Source organism: Mobula birostris, chromosome 15 (genome assembly GCF_030028105.1).
Source record: "Mobula birostris isolate sMobBir1 chromosome 15, sMobBir1.hap1, whole genome shotgun sequence".
Classification (NCBI taxonomy): Eukaryota; Metazoa; Chordata; class Chondrichthyes; order Myliobatiformes; family Myliobatidae; genus Mobula; species Mobula birostris.
In genome coordinates this window covers 15,598,407-15,625,469 of record NC_092384.1, presented here as the reverse complement: position 1 = coordinate 15,625,469, position 27,063 = coordinate 15,598,407, and the positions used below count along the sequence as shown (strand labels likewise).

The 27,063-nt window shown below is 42.6% G+C and overlaps 1 protein-coding gene across 2 annotated transcripts; it reads left to right on the top strand.

Moving 5' to 3' along the window:
• On the top strand, nucleotides 1-26,816 carry LOC140210235 (olfactomedin-4-like). Of its 2 annotated transcripts, none has more exons than XM_072279112.1 (5): nucleotides 1-120; nucleotides 1,146-1,310; nucleotides 16,630-16,839; nucleotides 21,937-22,069; nucleotides 24,874-26,816. In XM_072279112.1, exons 1-5 carry the CDS (start codon nucleotides 58-60, stop codon nucleotides 25,686-25,688), a joined length of 1,386 nt encoding a protein of 461 aa, XP_072135213.1. In that variant the 5' UTR covers nucleotides 1-57; the 3' UTR covers nucleotides 25,689-26,816. The 2 variants fall into 2 exon arrangements, with proteins under 2 accessions (XP_072135213.1, XP_072135212.1); XM_072279111.1 differs by having other exon boundaries at nucleotides 1,143-1,310.
• The last annotated feature ends 247 nt before the right edge of the window (nucleotides 26,817-27,063 follow it).

Genomic DNA, 27,063 nt, shown 5'->3' with positions numbered 1-27,063 from the left:
TCTCTGGCATTTTGTGTACAAGTGAAAGCCAGTGCGGGCTGCGGTGGACATCTCAGGATGGTTGTCTTATACCTGACGATTGCTTCTCTCCTAGTGCCTGACGTAGTCGTTACTTCTGCCGTGAGTAGCACTAATGGTTTACCCAAATTTACTCACTTCTTGTAAACACGATAACTATCTGTAAGCTGGATTTACCTTGAAGGGTCTCGACCCGAACATCAATTGTCCATTCCCTTGCACCGATGCTTCCTGATCTGCTGAGTGCCTCAAGTAGTTTGTTTCTCTCTCTTCTCTTCTCCTTACCTTTACAACCCTGGCAGCCCCCTTTAAAAATTCAGTTCACGTCCCCCCCGCCCCACCACCCTTCCTCTAGTTTACTCCTCGTAACCACCCTGCCTTGTCCGCTCTACCAACTGTGGCGCCATTCGGTTTGCCTCGCCTTTCATTTTTTCCGCCGTAAAAACTCCAGCCGGGAGTGTGATTATAAGATCGCCAACAAGAGAAAGTCTGCAGATGCTGGAAATCCAAGCAACACACACAAAATGCTGGAGGAACTCAGCAGGCCAGGCAGCATCTATGGAAAAGAGTAAACAGTCGACGTTTCGGTCCGAGACAGTTCTTCCCAGCATTTTGTTTGTGTGCTTACAGGATCCCCGTTCCTTGGCACCGTGCCTCGTGGTCAGGGTTTTTTTTTAATAACCAAGCGGCGGCGAATGGCTCACCTCGGCAAGAGCCAAGGTGGGGATTGAACTAGTCACTATTCTCACGGAAGTCTTGGTCCTTTGGGTGCTTCATTAAATTGTGCGGTCGGACTGTCGCCCTGGACAGCTTGGTTGTTCTGTCGGCCAGTTTTTGTGACAAGGAGCGGTCTTCTATAATGCGAATTGAACCCTGCTCATTGATAGGAAGATGTGAAAGGAGTACAGTATTAGTCAAGACAGAGAGATACCACTGCGCTCATTAGAAAATGTTAAGGGAGCAACAGACACAAAATGCTGGAGGAACTCAGCAGGCCAGCCACGTCTGGCTGAAAGCATCTGTACCTAATAAATTGGCCACAATGTAGTTCTGTATGGCAATATTCCTGTATGGGGACACTGTAGTGGGAAGCACATTATTAAGCAATTAAATATTGTGTTTAGCAGGTCTCAGGAAGGGAAAACCAGCGGGTTCACGGCGTGCTCAAGAACGGGAATCAGTGTGTCTGCAAAGTGGAATTTTCTGACTGGGAGTTTCCAGTTGAAAGATTCAATAAGCTGCAAGACCTTTCACAGAACTGTTCCAGCTTAATGCAAGAGAGGTTATCAGAGGTGAATAAATGCCAGTAAGAAGATGCATGCACCAGCACGGGGCATCTATTTTTGGGCGTAATTACTATTAGGTGAAGCTAGCCAACACTGCTTTAAATGAGGCATTGATGTTTTATAAATCTCCGTTTCGTAACTTGTTGAGTCAGTGCAGGAAACAAAGCAACTTGTCCAAGTGGGCATGGCGTAACAAGGGTAACCCCACACTCTTCCAATCTTCCTTTTGTTCCTATTGGTTCAGAGGGTGGAAGAGAGTCCGCCATAACTGAGAGAAAAGCATTTTGTTAGCAGCCTTCCACCAACCAGCAGAATAGACCATAAGATACAGGAGCAAAATTAGGCCATTCAGCCCATTGAGTCTACTCTGCCATTTCATCATGGCTGATCCCGGATCCTACCCAATTCCATATTCCTGCCTTCTCGCCTTATCCTTTGCTGCCCTGACCAATCAAGAAACAATCAACTTCTGCCTTAAATATGTGGACGGACCTGGTCTCCACCGCAGCCTGTGGCAGAGCATTCCCTAGACTTACTACCTCTTGGATAAAAAATTCCTCCTTACCTCTGTTCTAAAGGGTCACCCCTCAATTTTGAGGCTGTGCCCTCCAGTTCTGGATACCCCCACCATAGGAAGCATCCTCTCCATATCCACCCTCTCTAGTCCTTTCAACATTAGGTTGGTTACAATGAGATCCGCCCACATTCTTTTAAATTTCAGTGAGCACAGGCCCCAAACTGCCAAACGCTCTTCATATGTTAACCCCTTCATTCCCGGAATCATCCTCGCGAACTTCCTCTGGCAACACATCCTTTCTAAGATATGGTGCCTAAAACTGTTTACAATAATCTAAGTGTGGCCTGACTAGTGTCTTATAAAAAGCCTCAGATTATCTCCTTGTTTTTATATTCTATTTCCCTTAAAATAAATGCTAACATTGCATTTGCCTTCTTTACCACAGACTCAACCTGTAAATTAACCTTCTGGGAGTCTTGTAGGAGGACTCCTAAGTCCCCCTGAATCTCTGATGTTTGAACCTTTTCCCCTTTAGATGATAGTCCACACTATTGTTCCTTTTATCAAAATGCATTATCATACATTTCCCAACATCTGCCGCTTTTTAGCCCATTCTTCCAATTTGTCTAAGTCCTGCTGCAATCGCATTGCTTCCTCAGCACTACCTACCCCTATACCTAACTTTGTATCATCCCGCAAACTTTGCAAAAAGTCATTAATTCCATTATCTAAGTCATTGACAAGCAGCGGTCTCAATACTGACCCCCGAGGAACACCACTAGTCACTGGCAGCCAACCAGAAAAGGCCCCCTTTATTCCTACTCACTGCCTCCTGTTAGCCATTCCACTATCCACACCAGAATCTTTCCTGTAATGCCATAGGATTTAATCATGTTAAGCAGCCTCATGTGTGCCACTTTATCAAATGCCTTCTGAAAATCCAAGTACATGACACCCACTGCCTCTCTTTCATCCACACTACTTGTTGCTTCCTTTAAGCACTCTAATGGATCTGTCAGGCAAGATTTCCCTTTACAGAAACCATACTGACTTTGTCTTATTTTGTCATTAGTCTCCAAGTACCTTGAAACCTCATCCTTAATAATAGACTCCAACACTTTCCCAACCACTGAGGTTAGGCTAACTGGTCTATAATTTTTTTATCTTCCTCCCTTCTTAAAGAGTGGAGTGACATTTGCAATCTTCCAGTCATCTGCGACTGTGCCAGAATTAAGTGAAAGATCATGACCATTGCATCCGTTATCTCTTCAGCAACCTCTCTCAGGATTCTGGGATATAGTCCATCTGGCCTAGCTGACTTATTCACCTTAAGACCTTTCAGTTTGCCTAGCACATTTTCCTTTGTAATTGCAATGGCACTCACTCCTGTTCCTCGACACTCACGGACCACTGGCACAATGTTAGTGTCCTCCACAGGGAAGATAGATGCAAAGTACACATTAAGTTCATCTGCCATTTCTTTGTCCCCCATTACAGCCTCACCAGCATCTTTTTCCAGTGGTCCAATATCAACTCTTACCTCTCTTTTACTCTTTATATAATTGAAAAAAACCTTTTGTTATCCTGCTTTATATTATTGGCTAGTCTGCCCTCACATTTCATCTCTTCCCTTCTGATAGTGTTTTTAGTTACCTTCTGTTGGATTTTAAAAGCTTCCCAATCATCCAACTTCCCACTCACTTTAACTTACCTTGTCAGCCACAGTTGCCTACCCCTGCCATTTGAGAACTTCTTCCTTGTGGGACATATCTATCCTGCGTTTTGTGAACTATTCCCAGAAACTGCAGCCACCTCTGCTCTGCCATCATCCCCACCAGTATCCTCTTCCAATCCACCTTCTCTCACATGCCTGTGTAATTCCCTTTACTCCATTGCGATTTAAATACATGTGAGTTTATGCTTCTCCCTCTCAAACTGCAGATTGAATTCAATCATATTATGATCACTGCCTCCTAAGGGTTCCTTTACATTAAACTCCCTAATAAGATCCGGGTTATTACACAACACCCAATCTAAGATAACCTTCGGCTCAAGCACAAGCTGCTCTAAAAAACCATCTTGTAGGCATTCAACAAATTCCCTCTCTTACGATCTGATACCAACCTGATTTTCCCAATCCTCTTACATATTGAAGGCCCCCATTACAATTACGTCATTACCTACGCCTTTTTCAGCTCCCTTTGCAATCTCAGTGTATGGCAGGGTATGGGGAGGTAAGGGCAAAGAAAGAGAAAAATTGAAGGAATTGATAAGGGTGATTAGTTGAAATTTGCAAGATATGTTTTGATATGTAAAAATTGTCTTGGATTTTAGTACTTATGTGCTGCTTTTAATTTTTGCACTGATGTCAACAGATTTTGTGGTGGTCAGCAACAGAGAGAAGGAAACATGGGGGTAGAGGTTTTGTTGATATGCCTATTCCACAGTTGGATATTTGGTCACACAAAGATCACACTGTCACGGTGCTTCCTCCTCTGCATCTGCTCACTGATCGACTGTGATTTTACCATAGAGAAGTGGTATAGCATACAGCAGACTCACAGAATTTCTTGAGGCCTACTGGGCTGACTACTGCAGAATTCTTCTCCAGCTTGCTGGCTGACATGGCTCAAAGGGCCGGAAGGTTCTGTTGCACTGTATCTTTAGATTTAAAAATAAATATATGGTGGTTGAACACTGAAATCAGGAGCCGTCAGATCATGACATAGGCCAAGGTATGAAACAGCCATTTTGATTTTGCATGGGAAATCAGGTGACACTGTCACCGTGGATTCCACAAGATCGCAGTCCAACAATCAGGTGGATGTGCAGGGACAAAATCCCTTTCAACTGCTTCCCTGAGCTGTTATGCAGCATTATCAAAGCACCAAGGGATCAACTATTGGTACCCTTTGTCATTCTGGTGAAGTCAACTTCACACAACCGATCATATGCCAAACAACCACCATGCATCCGCTTATGCTAATCCCATTTTATTCTCCGCACATTCTCCTCAAGTCTCCCCGGATTCTACCACTGACCTTGATAGTGGGCAACTCATAGTGGCCGAATACCAAGCTACTAACCTGCAGACACAATAGGCCTACAGTGGATGCAATCTCACTGGCTCTCCTCTTGGCCTTGGACCAGCTGGACGACAGAAATACCTCAGTCAGGCTGCTGGTTATTGACGAAAGTTAGCATTCAATACTACCATTCCTTCAGTACTAATCAATAAGCTTCAAACCCAGGGCCTCCATATCTCCCTCTGCAATTGTCTTCTCATTACTATTATCAGTAAGGAGGTACAGGAGCCTGAAAACTCACATAAACGTTTTAGAAACAGCCTCTTTCCCTCTGCCATAGGATTTCTAAACAGTCCATGAACATTACATTACCTTTTTTCACTATATATCTGTAATCTCCCTTGTGCACCAACGGACAACGGACTTACCATATTTGAATATAATACCTCAAGCACCAACAGAGAAGAATCTGTTGCTGGAGCAATTTAATGATTAAAAAAAGATTAGCTTTATTTGTCACATGTAAATTGAAACATCGAAACAGACAACGAAATGCATCGCTTGTTCAACAACCAACACAGTCCAAGGATGTGCCGGGGGCAGCCCGCAAGTGTTGCCATGTTTCCAGTGCCAACATAGCATGCCAACGCCTCACTAACACTAACCCTGGAGTATGGCAGAGAGAGAGATGTTCTCTTCTTCATTCTCCATTTATCTTCCCCATTAGCAGGTTATCTTCCTCTGCATGCCTTCCTTCCTTTCTTGGTCATGGTGCATTCTAAATGAAATAACTACCGGAGCCTTACACTGACAAAGCCCCTCATTTCATAACTAGAAACAAATTTTACTGAAGATCTGCAGTTACAACAAATTGTCCATTGCCTAACCAATCTTGTGGAATTTGCAAAAATCCAAAAGTCAAATGTTGCAAAAACCAGATAATATTTTGCTTATATGGGAAAAAAACAGAACCTTCGGGAAACGCTTGGCAGGTCAGGCAGCATTTGTGGAACGAGAAACAGAGTTAATGTTTCCGATCAAAGACGGTCATGAAGATCTGATCAATGGTGAATCTGGAGTAACAAACAACCTGCTGGAGGCAAGTGGTCCTGATGCAGAGTTTGGACCCAGTTGTTGACAATTCCACCCAGAACCACTGTATGCCTACAGTAGATTGTCTGATTGGAAATCTTATACGTACAGTGTTAACCATTTCTCTCTCTACAGTTGTTGCCTGCCCAACTAAATGTTTCCAGCATTGTCTGTTTTTATTACAGATTTTTAAAATTTTCATTGATTATATCAGTAATTTACATCTAAACTGCAAGTAATATATGGACAATTTAATGGAACGGGAGTGGCCTTTCACTCTGCTGAGTACCAAACTGAGCAGATTAACAGATGGAACTCACCCAGATGGTGGTGTGCCCCGAGCATCACCCACACACCCAGACAGTGAGAGACAGAACGTCACCCACACACCCAGACAGTGAGAGACAGAGAACATCACCCACTCACTCAGACAGTGAGAGACAGAACGTCACCCACACACCCAGACAGTGAGAGACAGAGAGCATCACCCACGCACTCAGACAGTGAGAGACAGAGAGAATCACCCACACACCCAGACAGTGAGACACAGAGCATCACCCACACACTCAAACAGTGAGAGACAGAGAGCATCACCCACACACTCAGGCAGTGAGACACAGAGCGACACCCACACACCCAGACAGTGAGAGACAGAGAACATCACCCACACACCCAGACAGTGAGAGACAGAGAACATCACCCACACACTCAGACAGTGAGAGACAGAGAGCATCACCCACTCACCCAGACAGTGAGAGACAGAGAACATCACCCACACACTCAGACAGTGAGAGACAGAGAGCATCACCCACTCACCCAGACAGTGGAGACAGAACGTCACCCACACACCCAGACAGTGAGAGACAGAACGTCACCCACTCACCCAGACAGTGAGAGACAGAACGTCACCCACTCACCCAGACAGTGAGAGACAGAGAACATCACCCACACACCCAGACAGTGAGAGACAGAGAGCATCACCCACTCACCCAGACAGTGAGAGACAGAGAACATCACCCACGCACTCAGACAGTGAGAGACAGAGAGCATCACCCACGCACTCAGACAGTGAGAGACAGAACGTCACCCACACACTCAGACAGTGAGAGACAGAGAGAATCACCCACTCACCCAGACAGTGAGAGACAGAATGTCACCCACTCACCCAGACAGTGAGAGACAGAGAACATCACCCACACACTCAGACAGTGAGAGACAGAACGTCACCCACACACTCAGACAGTGAGAGACAGAGAACATCACCCACACACTCAGACAGTGAGAGACAGAGAACATCACCCACACACTCAGACAGTGAGAGACAGAACGTCACCCACACACCCAGACAGTGAGAGACAGAGAGCATCACCCACTCACCCAGACAGTGAGAGACAGAACGTCACCCACACACCCAGACAGTGAGAGACAGAGAACATCACCCACACACTCAGACAGTGAGAGACAGAACGTCACCCACACACCCAGACAGTGAGAGACAGAGAGCATCACCCACGCACTCAGACAGTGAGAGACAGAGAGAATCACCCACACACCCAGACAGTGAGACACAGAGCATCACCCACACACTCAAACAGTGAGAGACAGAGAGCATCACCCACACACTCAGGCAGTGAGACACAGAGCGACACCCACACACCCAGACAGTGAGACACAGAGAGCATCACCCACACACTCAGACAGTGAGAGACAGAGAGAATCACCCACACACCCAGACAGTGAGACACAGAGCATCACCCACACACCCAGACAGTGAGAGACAGAGGCATCACCCACACACCCAGACAATGAGACACAGAGCATCACCCACACACTCAAACAGTGAGAGACAGAGAGCATCACCCACACACCCAGACAGTGAGACACAGAGCATCACCCACACACCCAGACAGTGAGAGACAGAGAGCATCACCCACACACCCAGACAGTGAGAGACAGAACGTCACCCACACACCCAGGCAGTGAGACAGAGCGTCACCCACAGACCCAGACAGTGAGACACAGAGAGCATCACCCACACACCCAGACAGTAAGACACAGAGCGTCACCCACTCACCCAGACAGTGAGACACAGAACGTCACCCACACACTCAGACAGTGAGAGACAGAGAGCATCACCCACACACACAGACAGTGAGAGACAGAACGTCACCCACAGACCCAGACAGTGAGAGACAGAGGCATCACCCACATACCCAGACAGTGAGAGACAGAGTGTCACCCACACACCCAGACAGTGAGAGACAGAACGTCACCCACACACCCAGACAGTGAGAGACAGAGAGCATCACCCACACACACAGACAGTGAGAGACAGAACGTCACCCACACACCCAGACAGTGAGAGACAGAGGCATCACTCACACACCCAGACAGTGAGAGACAGAGAGCATCACTCACACACCCAGACAGTGAGACACAGAGCGTCACCCACACACCCAGACAGTGAGAGACGGGACGTCACCCACACACCCAGACAGTGAGAGACAGAGAGCATCACCCACACACACAGACAGTGAGAGACAGAACGTCACCCACACACCCAGACAGTGAGAGACAGAGGCATCACTCACACACCCAGACAGTGAGAGACAGAGAGCATCACTCACACACCCAGACAGTGAGACACAGAGCGTCACCCACACACCCAGACAGTGAGAGACAGAGAGCATCACCCACACACCCAGACAGTGAGAGACGGAACGTCACCCACACACCCAGACAGTGAGGCACAGAGCGTCACCCACGCATCCAGACAGTGAAACACAGAAAGCGTCACCCAATCACCCAGATAGTGAGAGACAGAGAGCATCACCCACACACCCAGACAGTGAGAGACAGAGAGCATCACCCACACACCCAGACAGTGAGACACAGAGAGCATCACCCACACACCCAGACAGTGAGAGACAGAGCGTCACCCAGACAGTGAGAGACAGAGAGCATCACCCAGACACCCAGACAGTGAGAGACAGAACGTCACCCACACACTCAGACAGTGAGACACAGAATGTCACTCACACACCTAGACAGTGAGAGACAGAACGTCACCTACACACCCAGACAGTGAGAGACAGAGGCATCACCCACACACCCAGACAGTGAGACACAGTACGTCACTCACACACCCAGTGAGAGACAGAACGTCACCCACACACCCAGACAGTGAGACACAGAGCGTCACCCACTCACCCAGACAGTGAGAGACAGAGAGCATCACCCACACACCCAGACAGTGAGAGACAGAGAGCATCACTCACACACCCAGACAGTGAGACACAGAATGTCACTCACACACCCAGTGAGAGACAGAGCATCACCCACACACCCAGACAGTGAGACAGAATGTCATCCATTCACCCAGACAGTGAGAGACAGAGAGCATCACCCACTCACCCAGACAGTGAGACATACACCATCACCCATTTACCAGGAAAACAGCACTCAGATGTTAAGATGCATTCACCCAAACAGAAAGTCACTGACACCCAATCATTAATCAAGAATGTACATAGTGTAGATTACATTACTCCTTCAGCCAGACAGCAAAACACAGGAATATTAAAACAAAATTGCTGATGCTAGAAATCCAAAATAACAACAAAGTGCTGGAAGAGCTCAGCAGGTCAGTTAGCATCTGTGAAAAGAAAAACAATTAAAATTTCAGGTAAAATAACCTTAATCAAAACTGAGGTGCAGAAGTCCACCATTCCAAACGATAAGATGCAGATACAAGCATCCTAAAATTTAAATAGGGCAGGTGAAGTGAGGTCTTCATATACAAGAAGGAGTTTGCATTTCCAGGAAGGACTGTTTAGTTTGCTGAATGGTAGGTAGGGATGAGGCAAAAGAGTTGGTGGCCTGGGAAAATCAAGTGACAATGTAGTTGAGACGAAGAGTGAATCAGGGAGTTGCAAAGGGACTTCCTGTTAGTAACTTTGTGGTAAAGTGGGACAGGACTCATGCACAACAAAATCCCAGCAACAAAGGAAAGGAATCTGACAATAAGACCCTGGAAATAGGACCATAGGTCTCCACTTCAGAGTGATCCCAGCAATAGAGCAAAGAGATTCCATATCAGTGAGGCTCCAAAAAAAGACCATGGGGCTCTTCCCTCGAAGGTGTGCACACACACATTTCATTTCCTACTAGCGAGCAAAAGAATTTAAACTGTGCACAAAAGGTTGTTGCCCTCCACCTCATTGGCATGTTAAGTATATTTCATGATCGTGCATAATCACATTTCCTTCTCCGGTTTCTGATGTGGACAGTGTTGACAACGTGGAATTCGCAATGATTTGTCTGCAGACATTAGAACTGGCTTGTTTATGCTGTTTTTATTGAAGAGATTATTCAGTGCGCACATGTTGTTGCCATTGTGCAAGAAATTGCACAGCACTAAATTTTTTTGCACACTGGTCATTATAAATTAGAGGAACCATTGGACGGGAGTAACAGGTGCTGATTTACTTTGTAACTCATCAGTCACTGGAAAATGAGGACAATCTGAGCTACTGATCCATCAGTTGAATGGTGTTCAGTAATTTTCATTTTATTGATTGTCAACCGACCTTCCTCTTTAGGTATACTTCTAAACTACGAACTGTAAATGGTTGACCCTGGCTTGTTAACTGAATGTACTCTCTGCCTCATTAGAAGTTTCTTCCCTTTCTGATTCTTGCAACTTGAGATTTCCAATGAGATTTGCCATTGAGCCCAGATGTTGTGCTTCAACCCATCTCCCTTCCCCATGACCTGAGGTCTTCCTTGTGCCTAAAAACATACATAGAACAGTACAGCACAGAACAGGCTTTTCAGCCCACTGTGTTGTGCTGAACTAATTAAATTAATGATCAAATGCTCGACTAAACTATTCCCTTCTGCCTCCACATATTTCCATTTTATATGTGCAGTACCTTAAGAAGCCTTTTGAACACCACTATCATATTTGCTTGCTGCACCACCCCGGGCAGCACGTTCCAGGAACCCACTATATGTGTAATAAAACTTCCTCTCACCTTAAACACATGCCCTCTGGTATTATACATTTCAACTCTGGCAATAAAGATGCTAGCTGTTAGCCAGATCTATGCCTCCCATTCTTCCAAAAGTCTATCAGAGCTCGCCTCAGTTTCTGCTGCCCCAAAGAAAACAACTCAAGTTTGTCTAGCCTCTCCTTATTAGCACGTGCCCTCGAATCCAGGCAGCAGTACTGGTAAACATCTTCTGCACCTTCTCCAAAGCATCAGTATCCTTCCTATAATAGGGATGTCCAGAAATAAAGGCAATACTCTAGATGTGGTCTAACTGGAGTTTTGTAAAGCAGCAACATAACTTCCTGATTCCTGAACACAATTCCTTGACTAATAAAGACAAGCATGCCATATGCCTTCCTTACCACCTTACCAACCTGTGTAACCATTTTCATGGAACTATGGACTTGAACCTCAAGTTCCTCTGCAGGTAACACTGTTAAGGTTCTCTTTACATCTGTCCAACACTTCACATTTGGGTGCATTAAACTCCGCCTGCCATTTCTCTGTCCATATCTGCAACTGATCTACATCCTGCTGGATCCTTTGTCAATCTTCTGCGAAATCCACAAACCAACAACCTTTGTATTGTATCATATTCACTGAGCCGCATGTCTACATCTTCATCTAGGTCAACATAAATAAAACAAACAGCTGAGGCCTCAGTATGGATCCATGGGGAAAACAACTAGTCACAGACTTCTAGACAGAATAAATCTGTAACAGGAGTGGTTAATAGGCTGGGTTTGAACCAGGTTTGTTTAATGAAGTTCCATATCTTTAACCGGTGGACTGCCAGGAGAGATTTAGACCAGGGGAACCCAAGTGCAGAGGAGACTATAGACGACGATGGAATTGAACAAAACATCATTTCTTGTGGATTGGTTAGTAGAGAACAGAGGCTAAGAGTCGAGAATCACTACACACAGGGTAGATAAACCCAAGACTGAGCAGATAAACAAAATAGAGGGAACTTAAATAGACAAAACGAGGCACAGGTGCATTGTAACTAAAAGTAGACAGACTCAGTGGACCAGGAGCGTGGAGCCTGGAAGCCTCTGGCACCCTCAAGTGGTCAGACTGAGGCATGACAGGAGTCCGCCCTTCTGCACCCAGCAGCTGACGATCTGACCCAGGGTGATCTGAGTGGTGACATTGGAAGCCTCTGATCAGGTGTGAGTCCAGGATGTCACGGGAGAGAACCCACGGCCTTTCTTCTGGGCTGTAACCCTCTCAGTCCACTAAATACTGGAGCCGGCCGTGAACCATACAGGAGTCAATAGACAATAGACAATAGGTGCAGGAGTAGGCCATTTGGCCCTTCGAGCTAGCACCACCATTCACTGTGATCATGGCTGATCATCCACAATCAGTATCCAGTTCCTGCCTTATCCCCATAACCTTTGATTCCGCTATCTTTAAGAGCTCTATCCATCTCTTTCTTGAAAGCATCCAGAGACTTGGCCTCCACAGCCTTCTGGGGCAGAGCATTCCATATATCCACCACTCTCTGGGTGAAAAAGTTTTTCCTCAACTCCGTTCTAAATGGCCTACCCCTTATTCTTAAACTGTGGCCTCTGGTTCTGGACTCACCCATCAGCGGGAACATGCTTCCTGCCTCCAGTGTGTCCAATCCCTTAATAATCTTATATGTTTCAATAAGATTCCAGAAGCTGACAGGTCACCCTGGCTCACCGTCGCCAATGTGAGGAGCCGAGGGCAGTCTCAGGGCTGGCACCAGCGGACTGCACAGAAGGGGCTTTGGATGGGAGACGTGGAAGGTGGGGTTGATATGCATGATCTGTGGCAACTAGAGACGGTAAATAACCGGGTTGATCTGACGGAGAACCATGAACAGTCCGATGTAGACTGGCGCCAATTTCCGAGACTCAACCCACAGAGGAAGGTCTTTATTGAAGAGCCAGACTCTTTGACCAAGATGGAACAAAGGCCTCAGCCACCTCAACAGGCAAGCTGTTGGTGCAGAGAGGCCTTCAGCAGGGATGCCCCAGGATTCCTCTATTCCTGTCAGCAATGTTGGATCAGGTGTTCAGCGCACGGGACCCCCACTTCAGACCCGTGTTCGGGAAACTGAGGGGCATGGATAACCAAACTGACACTCGAAGGGAGACATACCCGTAGGAGAGTAGCAAGGAGTGTTACGTGCATCCTGTGGTGGTCCCTGCAGAAGGCTGAGTTGCCCGACACAAGGCACCTGATGGTCTTCTCCAGGGTCCTGGTTAGTTTTCTTTGTCTGCCCATTGGGTTGGGGATGACCATAGCTCCACTGAGCTGACAGAAGGCCTTCCTGGACAAGGAGGTAAACTAAAGGGCTCAGTTCGAAACAGAAATCTGCGGAAGTCATGTACTCTAAACGTGCATTTCAGCACAAGGTTGGCCATCTCCTGAGCTGAGGGAAGCTTGGGTGGGGTACAAAAGGGCAGGCGTTGGAGAACCAGTCCACTATAATCAAGGTGTTACCTCGTGATGGTGCAGATGGGTAATGAAGTCCATGGAGATACAGGACCAGGGGTGGGAAGGGATGGGCAGTGGATGTATGGATGTAATCTGGGTTCCTTGTTCTGGGCGCAGATGTGACAGACTGCTGTGTGTGATTTGATATCCTCATTCGTGCCCAGTCACCATTAGAGCAGTCCCTGTGTGTCCTGTGAAGTGTGACTCAACTGTAACACATCTGAAAAGACAGAATTAGGGGTGAAAAGGTGATCCGGTGGGCCACTACCTGGGGCTACCTCCTGTTGTTGTGCTCTCCTGACGATGGTCTCACCCTCCCAATGGACTGGTACCACCAGCCCAGATCTCGGGAGGATGGGTTCTGGAATGGTGAACAGGTCTGGTGTTTCAAACTGCCTGGAGAAGACATCCAGCTTCTGATTCTTCAAACCTGGATGGTAGGTAATATAAATTAAAATGAAGAATTTAACCACTTTGCCTTTTGAATATAGGTTGGTAACTTGTGGTCTGTCCAGACCACAAGTGGTTGTTTATCCCCCTCCATCCAATGTCTCTGCTCCTTCAGGACTAATTTGACTGTCAACAGCTCTCCATTCCCTATGTCATAATTCCTCTCCACAGGAGAGAACCACCAAAAAAAGAAAGCACATGGATGTAGTTTTTGGTCAGATTGGTGGGGGGGGGGGGAACAGGGATATGGTGAAAGAACAGCTCTAACCCCAACATCTGAGGCTACTATTTAAGTCAGGGAGAACAAGGATGGGAGCTGTCATGAACCAATGCTTTAAAACCAATTCTTGAAAAGGCAACTTGGCTTCTCCAAAAGGTGACAGAGATTCCTTTAGTCAGACAGAAAGGTGTGCTGCAATGGAAATGAAGTTGCGGATGAATTTCCAAAAAAAAATTGTGAGTCCCAGAAACCGCTGGAGCTGCTTCATTATGGTGGGTTGCAACTAATCCCTGATGGCTAGGGTGCATCTACAGGTTTCCGTTTGAGATCATAAACCCGAGGAAGGAGACTATGGAGATGTGGAACTCACTCTTCTCCAGCTTGATGAATAGTTAGTCCTGGAGTTAACATTGAAGGACCCTCTGAACATGTTGGACGTGTTCATGGTAGATCTTGGAGAAGATGAGTATGTCATCCAGGTACACAACGGCAAAGTGATGTAGCATTGCTCAGAGAATGGGCTTGGAAGACTGGAGTGTTGACTAAACTGAATGGCATCACAAGATGTTCGTAGTAGTGGTCTTCCATTCATGGCCCTCCTGCATGCAGATCAGGTTGCATGTATTTCGGAGGTCCCATCTAATAAAAATAATTGTCCCTTGCAATAACTCGAAGGCTGTGGGCAAAGGGTACTGCTTCTTCACTGTAATCTGATTGAAGCCTTGATAATCTATACATTGTCAGAGTCCATTATCTTTTCACACACTTATAGGGGCTATGGAAGGTCAGATAAAACTAGGCATTCGGGCTTCGCAGATGTACTCCCCCAAGGCCACTCTTTCCGGAGCTGACAGGGACTAGAGTCTTCTTCAGAGCAGACAGATTCAATTCAGTCGCACAGCCATAGGTTTGCTGAGGCAGGATTATGCTTCTTACTAAAAACCTCAAGCAGGTCTGCATACTTGGGAGGACCTTGGGACAGCTCAGCAGAGGCAGAAGACCATCCATGAAGTGCACCAGTGGACCACTTAATTTGTGGATTGTGGAGGGATAACCAGGGCTGACCAAAGATCAATGGGAACTCAAGGAAATGAATAAGATGGAACTAGATAGTCACGGTATGCTTTTCCATATGTAGATTCATGGGAGCAGTGAAGTGACAGATCCTCCCAGGGCCCAGAGGTTTTCCCATGGCTGTGATCAGTTGGTTGGGATGGGCCAAGGCAGCTCAGAGGTGTCTTGCTAACCTGAGGTCCATGAAATTGCCGATTGTGCTAGAATCCACAAAGGCTTGAAGGGCATGTTGTTGTCTGCTCCAGAAGATGGGAGTAGACAGCACAAGCCCAGATGTAGCAGACCTGGGAGGAAAGGTTAAACCTGTCACAGACCTCCCTTCCCTAGATGGGTCAAGATGTTTCTCGACAACTCAAGACAGGCAGAGTGGAAATGGCCCAGCTTAGTAGAGGCAGCACTTTCTCTTTATTCTTCAGTCCCACTGAGCTGGGGAAAGTCTGGTTCTGCCCATTTCTATTGGCTCCTCTGGAGGAAGATGAGGGGAGCTGAGGGGTGTGCTTGACTGCACCAAAGATGATGAGGCTGGAGTGGTTCGGAGATTGGAAACCCTAGAAGATTCACAGTGGCATTCTGTCCTCCTTTTTGGAGATAATTGTCAACCTGGATGGAGGTATCAAGAGATCCCGAGATCCTCAACTGGGTCTCTGGCTGCCAATTCACCTTAAATTTCACCTAGTAACCCACAGAAGAACATGGAACTTCAGTGATCCAACTACTTGGAACTGTTAGAGTGTGGAACTTGATTGCATAGTCAACCATGCTTTGGGTACCTTGACGAAGTTGGAAGTTGGTTGGCTGCCTTGCATCCACTGACTGGCTGGTCAAACACCCTCTTCATCTCCCTGGTGAAGAGGGATACATCAACATAACCTGAAAAGTTCGCCCAGAGCACTGTAGCCCAGGTGAGAGTTTTGCCAGAGAGGAAGGAGATGATTTAGGCCACCTTTGCAGTGGTTGGATGGAAACTTGATGGGTTGTATCTTGAAAGCCAGAGAACGCTGGGTAAGAAACCAAGTGCAGAAGAGACAAGGGTGCTAATTGAGCTAAGGATCTTTACTTGTGAATTTATTAGTCAAGAACACAGGCTAGGATGCCAAATCAAAACACACAGGATAGATAAACTCAAAACTGAGAAAAGACAAACACAACAGAGGGAACTTAAATAGACAGACAAAATTAGGCATGGGTGCACTGATAACTAAAACAAGATACAGGTGAAAATAATCAACTGATAGTTAGAGCCTGGAGGACTCTTGGTCTCTCAGGTGGTCAGACTGAGGCATGATTAAATCTCATTGACCACTACCCTCTGTTCTATGTGTAAGCAAATTCTGATCAAAATAACCCGTTTCTTTGCGGATCCCATGTATCTTAATCTGAACTTCTGCAATTTTCTTTGAACTCTGTTGTAAATTTCAAGATAACATTTATTGAGTCCAAGATCCAAGCGTTCACTGAAGAAATACGGAATGAGACTGTTCGAATTAACCAGTTTGACACAGTGCAGAAACAGAGCCTCTACCACCCACTGAACTTCTGGCCCCTTCGTTGGGAATTGAAGGACCTTCAGTCAGAGTTGGAGAAGATTACTTCACCAAATACTAAGGCACTTCAAAACATCGCCTCTGAGGTGAGATCAATCAGATTTTTTAATATTTTTTAAATGGCCGTATTTGCCTATTGTGAACAGATTTAACTTTCTCTTTAACCATGTCTAAACTTAAATGGTTGGCCTTCATATATTAATTGATAAGAAGAAGGGAGAAACAAGGTACTGCAGATGCTGGAATCTGGAGCAAAATTAACTATGGACAGGTACAGTTCATGGATGGGAAAGGTTTAGGGGATATTGGCCAAATGCAGGTCAATTGCACCAGCTTAGTTGGGCATCTTGACTGGCATGGATGAGTAGCTTCCATGCTGTATTACTCTTTGACTTATTCAGTAGGTCAAGCAGCATCTGTGGAGACAAAATGGATATGTCATTGTTTCAGTTCAAGATTAGTCCCCGTGCCGGTTCTCGACGTGAAGGGTTGTTGCATCTCCTTTGCCTCCAAAGAAGGTGCTCAGTCTGCTGAGTTCTTCCAGCTGTTTACTTTTTGTGCCTCAATAGATTATAGAATGCTACAGCATAATACTACTCCATAATGTTGTGCTGCCCTTATAACTTACCTTGGGATCATTCCAACCCTTCCCTCCTAATAGTCCTCCATTTTTCTATCATCCATGTGCCTGAAAATGAAGATGAGTTCTGAAAAAGGCTGTGAGCTTAGACTTCATTATCCTAGCAAGAAATGTCTGGAGGAGATTAAGAATAAATTGAGTCCATTTACTGTCTTTGGATCACTTCACTCCAGTCCTGACAGCACCTTATTATAATTAGTATCAGGGTGGCTCACAGACACACACTCTGTCTGTTCAATGACTCACACTTTGAACGCAAGCATGTTAAAGTAAGCCTGGAAAACTTTTGAAAGGTGAAATATTACAGTCTAAAAAGAAAGACTGTCCATCTGTCCAAGAAGCAAATATGAATACTATTAGCTTTCCTAAAAAAAGAGCAATCATTGTCCTTAATAATAGATCATGCTAATTATCATAAATAGTAAACGGAATGCTGAATGTCATTCCAATATCTCTAATAATAAACAAGCTGGAGAAGGAGTCCTGATGAAGGGTATTTTTTTTCTCTCCAGTGCTAATGAAGAGTCTTCGCCCATAACATTGACTGTACTCTTTTCTATAGATGATGCCTGGTCTGCTGAGTTCCTTCAGCATTTTATGTGTGTTGCTTGGATTTCCAGCATCTGCAGATTTACTCTTGTTTGTGATTAGACCAATACCCCTAATAAAACAGATTCACCACCCTCCAACTACAGAAATTCCTCCTTATCTCTGTTCTAAAGGGACGTTCTTCCATTCTAAGGCTGCACCCTCTGGTCCTAGAATCCCACACTATAGGAAACATCCTCTCCACATCCACTGTATCTAGGCCTTTCAATATTCGGTAAGTTTCAATAAGATTCCCCCCCCCCCTCCCGATTCTTCTAAACTCCAGCAAGTACTGGCCCAGAGCCCATCAAATACTTCTCATATATTAACCCTCTAATTCCTGGGATCATTCTCATTTACGTCCTCTGGACCCTCTCCAATGGCAACACAGCTTTATTAGATATGGGGCCCAAAACTGCTCACAATACTCCAAGTGCAGTCTGACCAATGTCCTATGAATCATCATCATTACATCTTTGCTTCCATATTCTAGTCCTCTCAAAATAAGTGCTAGCATTGCATTTGTCTTCCTTACTACCAACTCACCCTGCAAGTTAACCTTTAGAGAATCCAGCACGAAGACTCCCAAGTCCCTTTGCATCCCTGATTTTTGACTTTTCTCCCTTATACAGGAAGTGTAGACTGTAGAAAATTAGTCTACACCTTTATTCCTTCTCCCAAAGTCCATCTCCGGACATTTCCCACATTGTATTCCATCTGCCACTTCTTTGCCCATTCTCCTAATCTTCTGCAGGGTCCCTGTTTTCTCAACATTTCCTGCCCTTCACCAACTTGGTCACAAAGCCATCTATTCTGCCATTGGCGTACAACGTAAAAAGAAGCTGTTCCAGCACTGACCCATATGCAACAATACTAGTTATTGGCAGCCAGCCAGGAAAGTCCACTCTTTGCCTCTTACCAGTCAGTCTATCCATGCTAGTATCTTACCTGCAATACCACGGAATCAAATTTTGTTTGGCAGCTTCATGTGCAAGGCAGTAGCACAATCTGTAGTAGTGCAAAAAAAAGTGACAATAATGGAATAAGCAACTGAGAACATGGCAGCAGATAATAAATATTGCATTTCATTAATGATAAATACTGGTTATTTCCTTGATCGTTCATTACCCAGAATAATGAATAGTGAGCCCATCGCCTCTGATGATGTTGTCTGTTTCTTTTTCAATATTTTTATTAATTTCTTACATAAAATAATACAGAGTATAGTAGGATATATACTCTATACTTATATATCGATTACAATATATTGAAATCACAGATGAAGTGTAATTACCCCATATCCATATAAATTAAATTTAAACATAATATTGAAAAGAGATAATTTTATTATGCAAAAAATCTAAACCCATTACCAGAAAAAAAAACAGCTGTTTGGTTTTTGAAAAAGGAAAAAATCTTTAACATATAGTAAAGCATATTATTAGCCAACATCTGTGCTTAATAGCAAATCAAAGATTTTGAAAATAATTCGAAAAAGGTCCCCACAATGTTAAAAAAAAAGTCTTCTCTAGGTTCAGAAATTGAACAGCGAATCTTCTCTAAATTTAAGCATGATGTAACATCATTTAACCATTGAGCTTGAGTAGGCGGAGTGGCATCCTTCCACTGAAGCAACAATGTCCTCCTGGCTGTAAGAGAAATATGCAAATATGCAAATCATGTGTCTCCAAAATAATATCATTTCCTCCAACAATACCAAATAAGGCAGTCAAAAGATTAGGTTTAAAATTTACTTTAAAAAGCACCGAAAAAATTTGGAATACTTCCTTCCAATATTTTTCAAGACTCGGATAAGTCCAAAACATACAGATTAGTGAAACTTCTCCAGGGAGAACAGGGAGATATATCCGAATAAAAACGAGACAGCTTATCTTTAGTCATGTGGGCCCTATGAACCATTTTAAATTGTAGAAGGGAATGACAGGCACATAACGATGAGGTATTAACCAATTTAAAAATTTCATTCCAAGTGTCCTCAGAAATTGAAATCGGTAAATCTTGTTCCCAAAGATTTTTAATTTTATCTAAAGGAATATTTCTCATTCCCAACAACATACCATAAATATTAGATATAGATGCATTTTGGAAGGGTTTCAAATTAAAAATTATATAAAGTAAATTTTTATCTGGACTTTTAGGAAATGGATGTACTTGAGAACACAAGAAGTCCCTAATTTGTAAATATTGAAAAAAGTGAGTTCTCGGTAGGCTATACTTAACTGACAGTTGTTCAAATGAAGAGAGACTATCTCCAACAAACAAATCATGAAAACACTTAATACCTAATCTATTCCACTCTTTAAAATCTACATCAGACATAGAAGGTTTTAAAAAAAGTTATTAAAAATGCAGCTGGGAAGTGAAAAACTCAATAAACTAAAATAGTTTCTAAATTGTGCCCAAATCCTCAAAGTGTGTTTAACTACAAAATTATCAGTTAAATTACTTAAAGGTAAAGGAATTGAGGATCTGAAAAGAGAAATGATAGAAAGTTTATCAGCAGAGTTATCTTCTAAAGAAACCCAGACTGGACAGTCTTCACCATTAATATAATATAACCAAAACGTAAGATTCCGTATATTGACTGCCCAGTAATAAAACCTCAAATTGGGTAAGGCTAAACCTCCATTCTTTTTAGCTTTTTGAAGATGAACTTTATTTAATTGAGAAATTTTATTTTTCCATATATAAGATATAATAGAATCCAAAGAATCAAAAAAGGATTTAGGAATAAAAACAGGTATGGCCTGAATGCATAGAATTGATTCAGCCAATCAACGATAAAGAGAGGGCTGACCAATTTGATAGTGCCTTCTTAACATAACTCAGAAGTGTAAAAAAAATTTCTTTAAAAAGGAATTTGTAATTCCTAGTAATTGTTACGCCCAAATGAGTAAATTGATTTCTTACAATTTTAAATGGAAGGTTAGTATTAACTAATACCAAATTATTTAAAGGAAAATGTTCACTCTTATGAAAGTTAAGTTTATATTCTGAAAACTGACTAAAGCAGGAGAGTAAAGAAAGTAGGGAAGGTAAAGAAGACTTCACATTAGAAATGTAGAGCAAAAGATCATCAGCATAAAGTGGAACTTTGTGGGTAATACCCCTCCTTAAAACACCACTGATATCATTAGATTCCCGGAAAGCAATAGCTAAAGGTTCTAAGACCATCTGTTTCTAACCAATAATAGATAAACTAGTGATTATCCATATGAATAAGTGGACTGATCACTATCTTTAATAATATTAAGTACATTGAAGTTTCATCATACCTAATAGCAGGTAGTTTGTTATCATACTTCATAATAAATGCATTCTTTAACACTAATAACAAACAGACAGTTCATTAACCCTGATAATAAGCAGCTTGTTCACTACAGACTACTCATAATTTCCATAGTATAGTGGTTAGTGCAAGGCTGTTATAGAGCCAGCAACTGGAGGTCAATTCCACTGCTGTCTGTCAGGAGTTTGTATGTTCTCCCTGTGAACACATGGGTTTACTCCAGATGCTCCAGTTCCCTGTCATATTCCAAAGACCTGCTGATCACTAGGTTAACTGGTCACATGAGTGTATTTAAAGCAGAGGTTGATAGGTACTTGATTTGTAAGTGCATCAAATGTTACAGGGAGAAGGCAGGGGAATAGGGCTGAGAAGGATAATAAATCAGCAAAGCTGGGCTGAATGGCCTAATTATACTGATCTATCTTGTGGTTAAGTGGGTGGTATGGGCTTGTTTGGCCAGTGGGCCTGTTACTATGCTGTATCTCTAAATAAAACTTTAAAAAAAGATGAACAATGCATTACCACTAATAATGGACTGTTCATTACCCCTAACAGTAAGTGATCAACTGCTAGTACTAATGTAAATATATAGTAAACATACATTATGTTAAACATACATTCTAATGAACGTAACTTCTGATCTAGCTGGATGATTCCCATCGCAGTGTGCTGAGGTTACAGCAGTATGACAAACAGAATTTATTGAACATGAAAGACCTCTTGAAGAAAATGAAGAACCAATTAGAAAGCTCTTCTGTTTATGGGAAATTCAAAATTGGTGAGATTACATGTTCACTGACTAGCATACCTTATTTGTTACTTTAGCAACATTAATCTGTAATACCAAGCAAATTCACTTAGATTTAAACTACATTCAATTCTATTACATTGAGATCTGGATGTAACAGAGAGTTCTTGCACTTCAAACTTACTTACTTATTGCCCGTTATGCCTCTGGCATTTGGGTCAGCAATGAAGGTCCTCCATCTCTCGTGGTGTTTAGGGCTTCCTTCACCATGGCAGTAGCTTCCTCTTGGTTCTCACTACTGTCAGTCATGTAAATCCCGGGTAGAGCCTCAGGGATACCATCGTATTCAGACCTGGAAGGATTCTTCATTGCTGTTTTCATAATAGTTTAGTTTTACCAGTCAGGTTTATTAACCCTGTGTTAAATCCCTGAACCTGCAGGACCAATGGACCACTTTTAGTCTGGCCTCTACCCTTTGACCTGTTTGGCATGGGTCACCTGACCAAGAGCCAAAGCACAAGGTCCTGACTCCAGCCAACATAGCGCTCCTGGTTGTTGAGACACGCAAACCTCCAAGCCACGACAAGTTCATGGTCCTTTTGGAGGATGCACGTTAAAGAGTACTCTTAATTTCTGATGCATGATGTGTATACCACAGACGGCGAATGAACTGGGCTTACCTTTTCCTGGCTCTGTAAGCACTGTTGGGAATTTCTCAATATTGATGTGCATCTTTAAAGGTGGGCAATTCACCAGGCCAGATAAAATGCATGTCAGTCTCTTTAAAGAAGAAAGGGAGGTTTTGGCTATAACTTCCATTGTGCCTTGACTATAAGTAAGCTAAAAGTGAACTGGAGGTTTTCTGATGAAGTAAAATTGTTTAAAAAGACAATAACCAAAATAGAAACAATAAGGTCAGTCTGGCAAAATTCTAAAGGATGAAATCCACATGTACAGAGATGCAGATTAATCAAGAACAGTTGGTGACTTCTGACTAATTAAACAGAATATATGAAGTGGTTGACATTAGAATATTTGATGCATTCTACAGGGAGATTGAACCAGTGTGGATAACTTCACTCTCCTTAACTCTGAACTGATTCCACAGACCCACTTTCAAGGGCTCTGCAGCCCGTGTTCTCTGTAATATTTATTTATTTATTTATTTAGATTCGCATGTTTTGTCTTCTTTTGTGCATTAGTTGTTTATGTTTTTTCATAAAATCTATTGTCTTTATTTTCCTGTGAAAATTTTTCTGCGATAAAATGAATCTCAAAGTACTGACATATAAGTACTGTGAATTTGACCTTTAGAAGGTGTTTGCCAAAGAAGGTAAAGCCTGATGGGATCCAAGGGAACGCAGCAGCAAAAAGCAACAGTTAACCTGAAGCCTAAGACTCAGTGCTCTTGCTTCTCATGATATGTATAAATTAGATGACTTGGAGGTCATAATTAAGATGACTACCAATGAAGCCAAAATGACAGTGTGATTGAAAGTGAGTTAGAAAGTTCTTGGCTGTAGGAAGATACCAGTGAATTGGTTAGCCTGGTTGCAAAAGGAATTCAAATGTTAGGTAACATATTTGGAGAGGGAAAAAGAAGACAAGAGTTCGTGTCTTATTGTAGAAAGGGCAGCCATAATGTCCACTGAGTCCACATTGGCTGTCTGTAAAGCAATCTAATCAGTGGCTATTACCACTGATTACACTAGAAAAGTATGTCATCATATCCCCTGTAGTTCTTGGCATAACTTTAAATCTGTACCTTCTGACCTTGTACAATTGGGACAGATTTTTGTTGCATACTTTATATACCTACACCTTAATCCTATCTCTCCACAATCTTCTTTGTTCCAGGGGCAATAACCCTGCCATCAAAACATTGGGGTTAAAATCATTCATCCCTTGAATCCATTCTGGTAACTCTCATCTACACCCTCTCAAGGACTACAGATCTGGACCAATACTCTAACAGTAGTCTAATCATGTGTTTGTTACATAATGTATCATTATGAATAACCTTATTTCATGAATAACCTTATTCATGAAACCCAAGATCCCAAATGCTTCAACGACTACTCTCTCAATACATGCTTTTGGCTTCATAGATACATGCACATAATCCCCTTAGATCCTGTTTTTGTATACAGTGTTCAGCAGTGCCACAAAGTCAAGATTGGCTCATGCCCTTACACTTCATACTTCTCTGTATTAAATTCCATCAGCCACTTATTTGTTATTCTGCTGCATCCTGTTTTAATTGATTGACATAATTCTCATTGGTTGTCATACTGCCAAATTTGTAATAATTAGAAAATTTGAAAGTTTAGTCTCTAAATACCCAGGTGTAGTCTAAACCAAAAGCAGATGCTGTTGGGCCAGGATAGTGACAGAGGTGGGTTGAGCCTTCCAGATGTTTAGTACGTCTGTATTCACAAGTGAGATGCTCAGAACTGCTAACCTTTGGTTAAATGAACACATATGAACTTATACATTTAAATATGCTGTAACAGAAATCTATGAATCTGATGAGAATGAAACATTCTGATGGGAATGAGAGTTTGGTTGTGAACAATGGGAGAAGTGATGTGCATTTGAATCTGAGGAAAGACCATGGTAGTGAATTAAGTCTAAAGGGAATTACAAAGGAACAGATCATGATTAGGGGGAATGATGTAAAGGTTAATGATATCAAATAATTCAATTAAGCTGGATTGATAGATATGGGGTGAGGTCGATGGGTTCAACAAGGGTTTATTCTCTTTATTGATTAAAGAAAAGTCATCAAAACAAATGAAAGAAAATTGAACTATAATTAATTATCTTCCTTACAGGTAATTGTACTAAAGGAATTTTACGTAATATCAGCAGACCTTTAGTAGCACAAATCAACCCATATGGTTCATCATACCCTTATGGAGCATGGGGCATGGATTCAATGCCTGGAAGTCCAACATTGTACTGGGTTGTGGCACTATTTTCTTCCAATATTTATGGAAATACAGTACGAACTTACTCTTCTTACAGAGACTTCCTCATGGTAACCAGTCATATAGATTTTACGGTGACATCATCGTCTACCACGACCAATTCGATCCAGGGTCCAGGTGTTGTGGTTTATAATGGGTCTTTGTATTACAACTGTTATAAATCTGGACAAATGTGCAAATTTGACCTTAACACAAAGGTTATAACTAATGTGAACCTTCCTAATGCTGGCCATTCAAACAAATTCCCGTACTGTTATTACAATTGTTATGGCTACACAGACATAGATTTCTCAGTGGATGAAAATGGGATCTGGGTTATTTATGCCACTGAAGAGAATTATGGCAACATTGTACTGAGTAAAATAAGCAGCATCAATATGACTGTGTTACAGACCTGGAAAACAAAGCTCTTTAAGAAATCAACAACTAATGCCTTTATGATCTGTGGGGTGCTTTATGCCACTCGATATATCAGTGAAATTGAAGAGGAAATATTTTACATGTTTGACACCATCACTAATCAAGAGGCCAAAAATCTTAATATCCGTTTTGTCAAATACTCTCCAAATGTGGCAAGCCTTCATTACAACCCAGTAGATAGGAAGCTCTACCTTTATAATGATGGCTACATGATAGCCTATAGTGTCTTGTTTTCCTAAGCAATGCAGGTAAATAATTTTATTGCAGCGTATTTACTAGATCAAAGATTTTATGGCATTAAAATATATTTACTATAACTTCACTTAAGAATTTTAAAATGCCCTAGGTCACCTGAAAGCTTAAATAACAGTTCGTTACCAAACCAAGAGCCAGAATATTAAAATTTCATACTAAAAATAGAAAATGCTCTTAATACCCAGCAGGTCAAGAAGCATTTATGGAGAGAAAGATATTACTGACTTTTCAGGTGGATGAACTGTAAATCAGAATGACTTAATTCTGCTTCTGTCTGTATTGATGCTGTCTGACCTCCTGAGTATTTATAGCATTTTCTATTTTTGCTTTTTTTTTTGCATTTTCCATTTGCTTTTTATAATGGGTATAACTGTGGTAAATGTGAGAGCGGAAAATAAATCAGGAGTTTTAAATTGATGACTTCTTTGGATTTAATGCATTCTCCAGCTTTTGCAGTAGCGATGGATTCTGAAATAAACCACTTGCACTTAAGACAGTGCCTCAAGCCACATTATAAAGGAATCATTTTGGAATGTACTTACTTTTGCAATGCAACAGAGAGAGCAACTTTCCTTTACATTTATACACAAGTGTTAAAAGTTCTGAAGCATATTTTAGACTGGAGTCTATGCACAGGAACTGAATCCATAATGTTAAGAGATTTTCAGCTACAATTTAACACCACATATGTGCGAGCATTGGGCTGGACATTAGAGAGAAAAGGGTAGTTCAACAGACTAAATTACAAGCAGCAGCAGGGGAAAGTCACAATTCAATACCGACCCTAAACTAAGTTGAAGGGGAACATGATTTATCTCTGTAAACAACAGTATTTGATCTACAAGATGTAATTTGTTATGTCAGCAATGATAAGTTCCACACAAGTCACATTTCAAGGAGCAGAATGTATTAAGTATTTGCATAATTATAATTGTCTTGCCTATTTGTATCTCTAAAATAGTGCCTCTTGAAACAAGCATGCATTTATATTTGTTAATGAGATGGTTAACACAGTACATTGAAATGATCCGCACTGTTACATACCAACGGAGGCTTGCATCTTTGAATACTTTGCTTTATTGTGACTAAATAAAATGTTTTATTATATCCAATTGTATCTGCCAACATTGCACTAAGTACTGATTGTAATAATGAATCAGGCAAGGCATTCGCATTATGTTTTAGAGATTTAAGATTGCCCTAATGTTTTTCTTTTATATACCGAAGAAGCATAGCTCTCGAATCCAGCAGCAAATGTCCATGTAATAAAATTGTTTAAAAATAACATTTAAGAGCTATTGGTTTCTGGATGAATACCATCTGGCACAACTCCTTTGCTCTTTGAAAAAGTCTGATTCT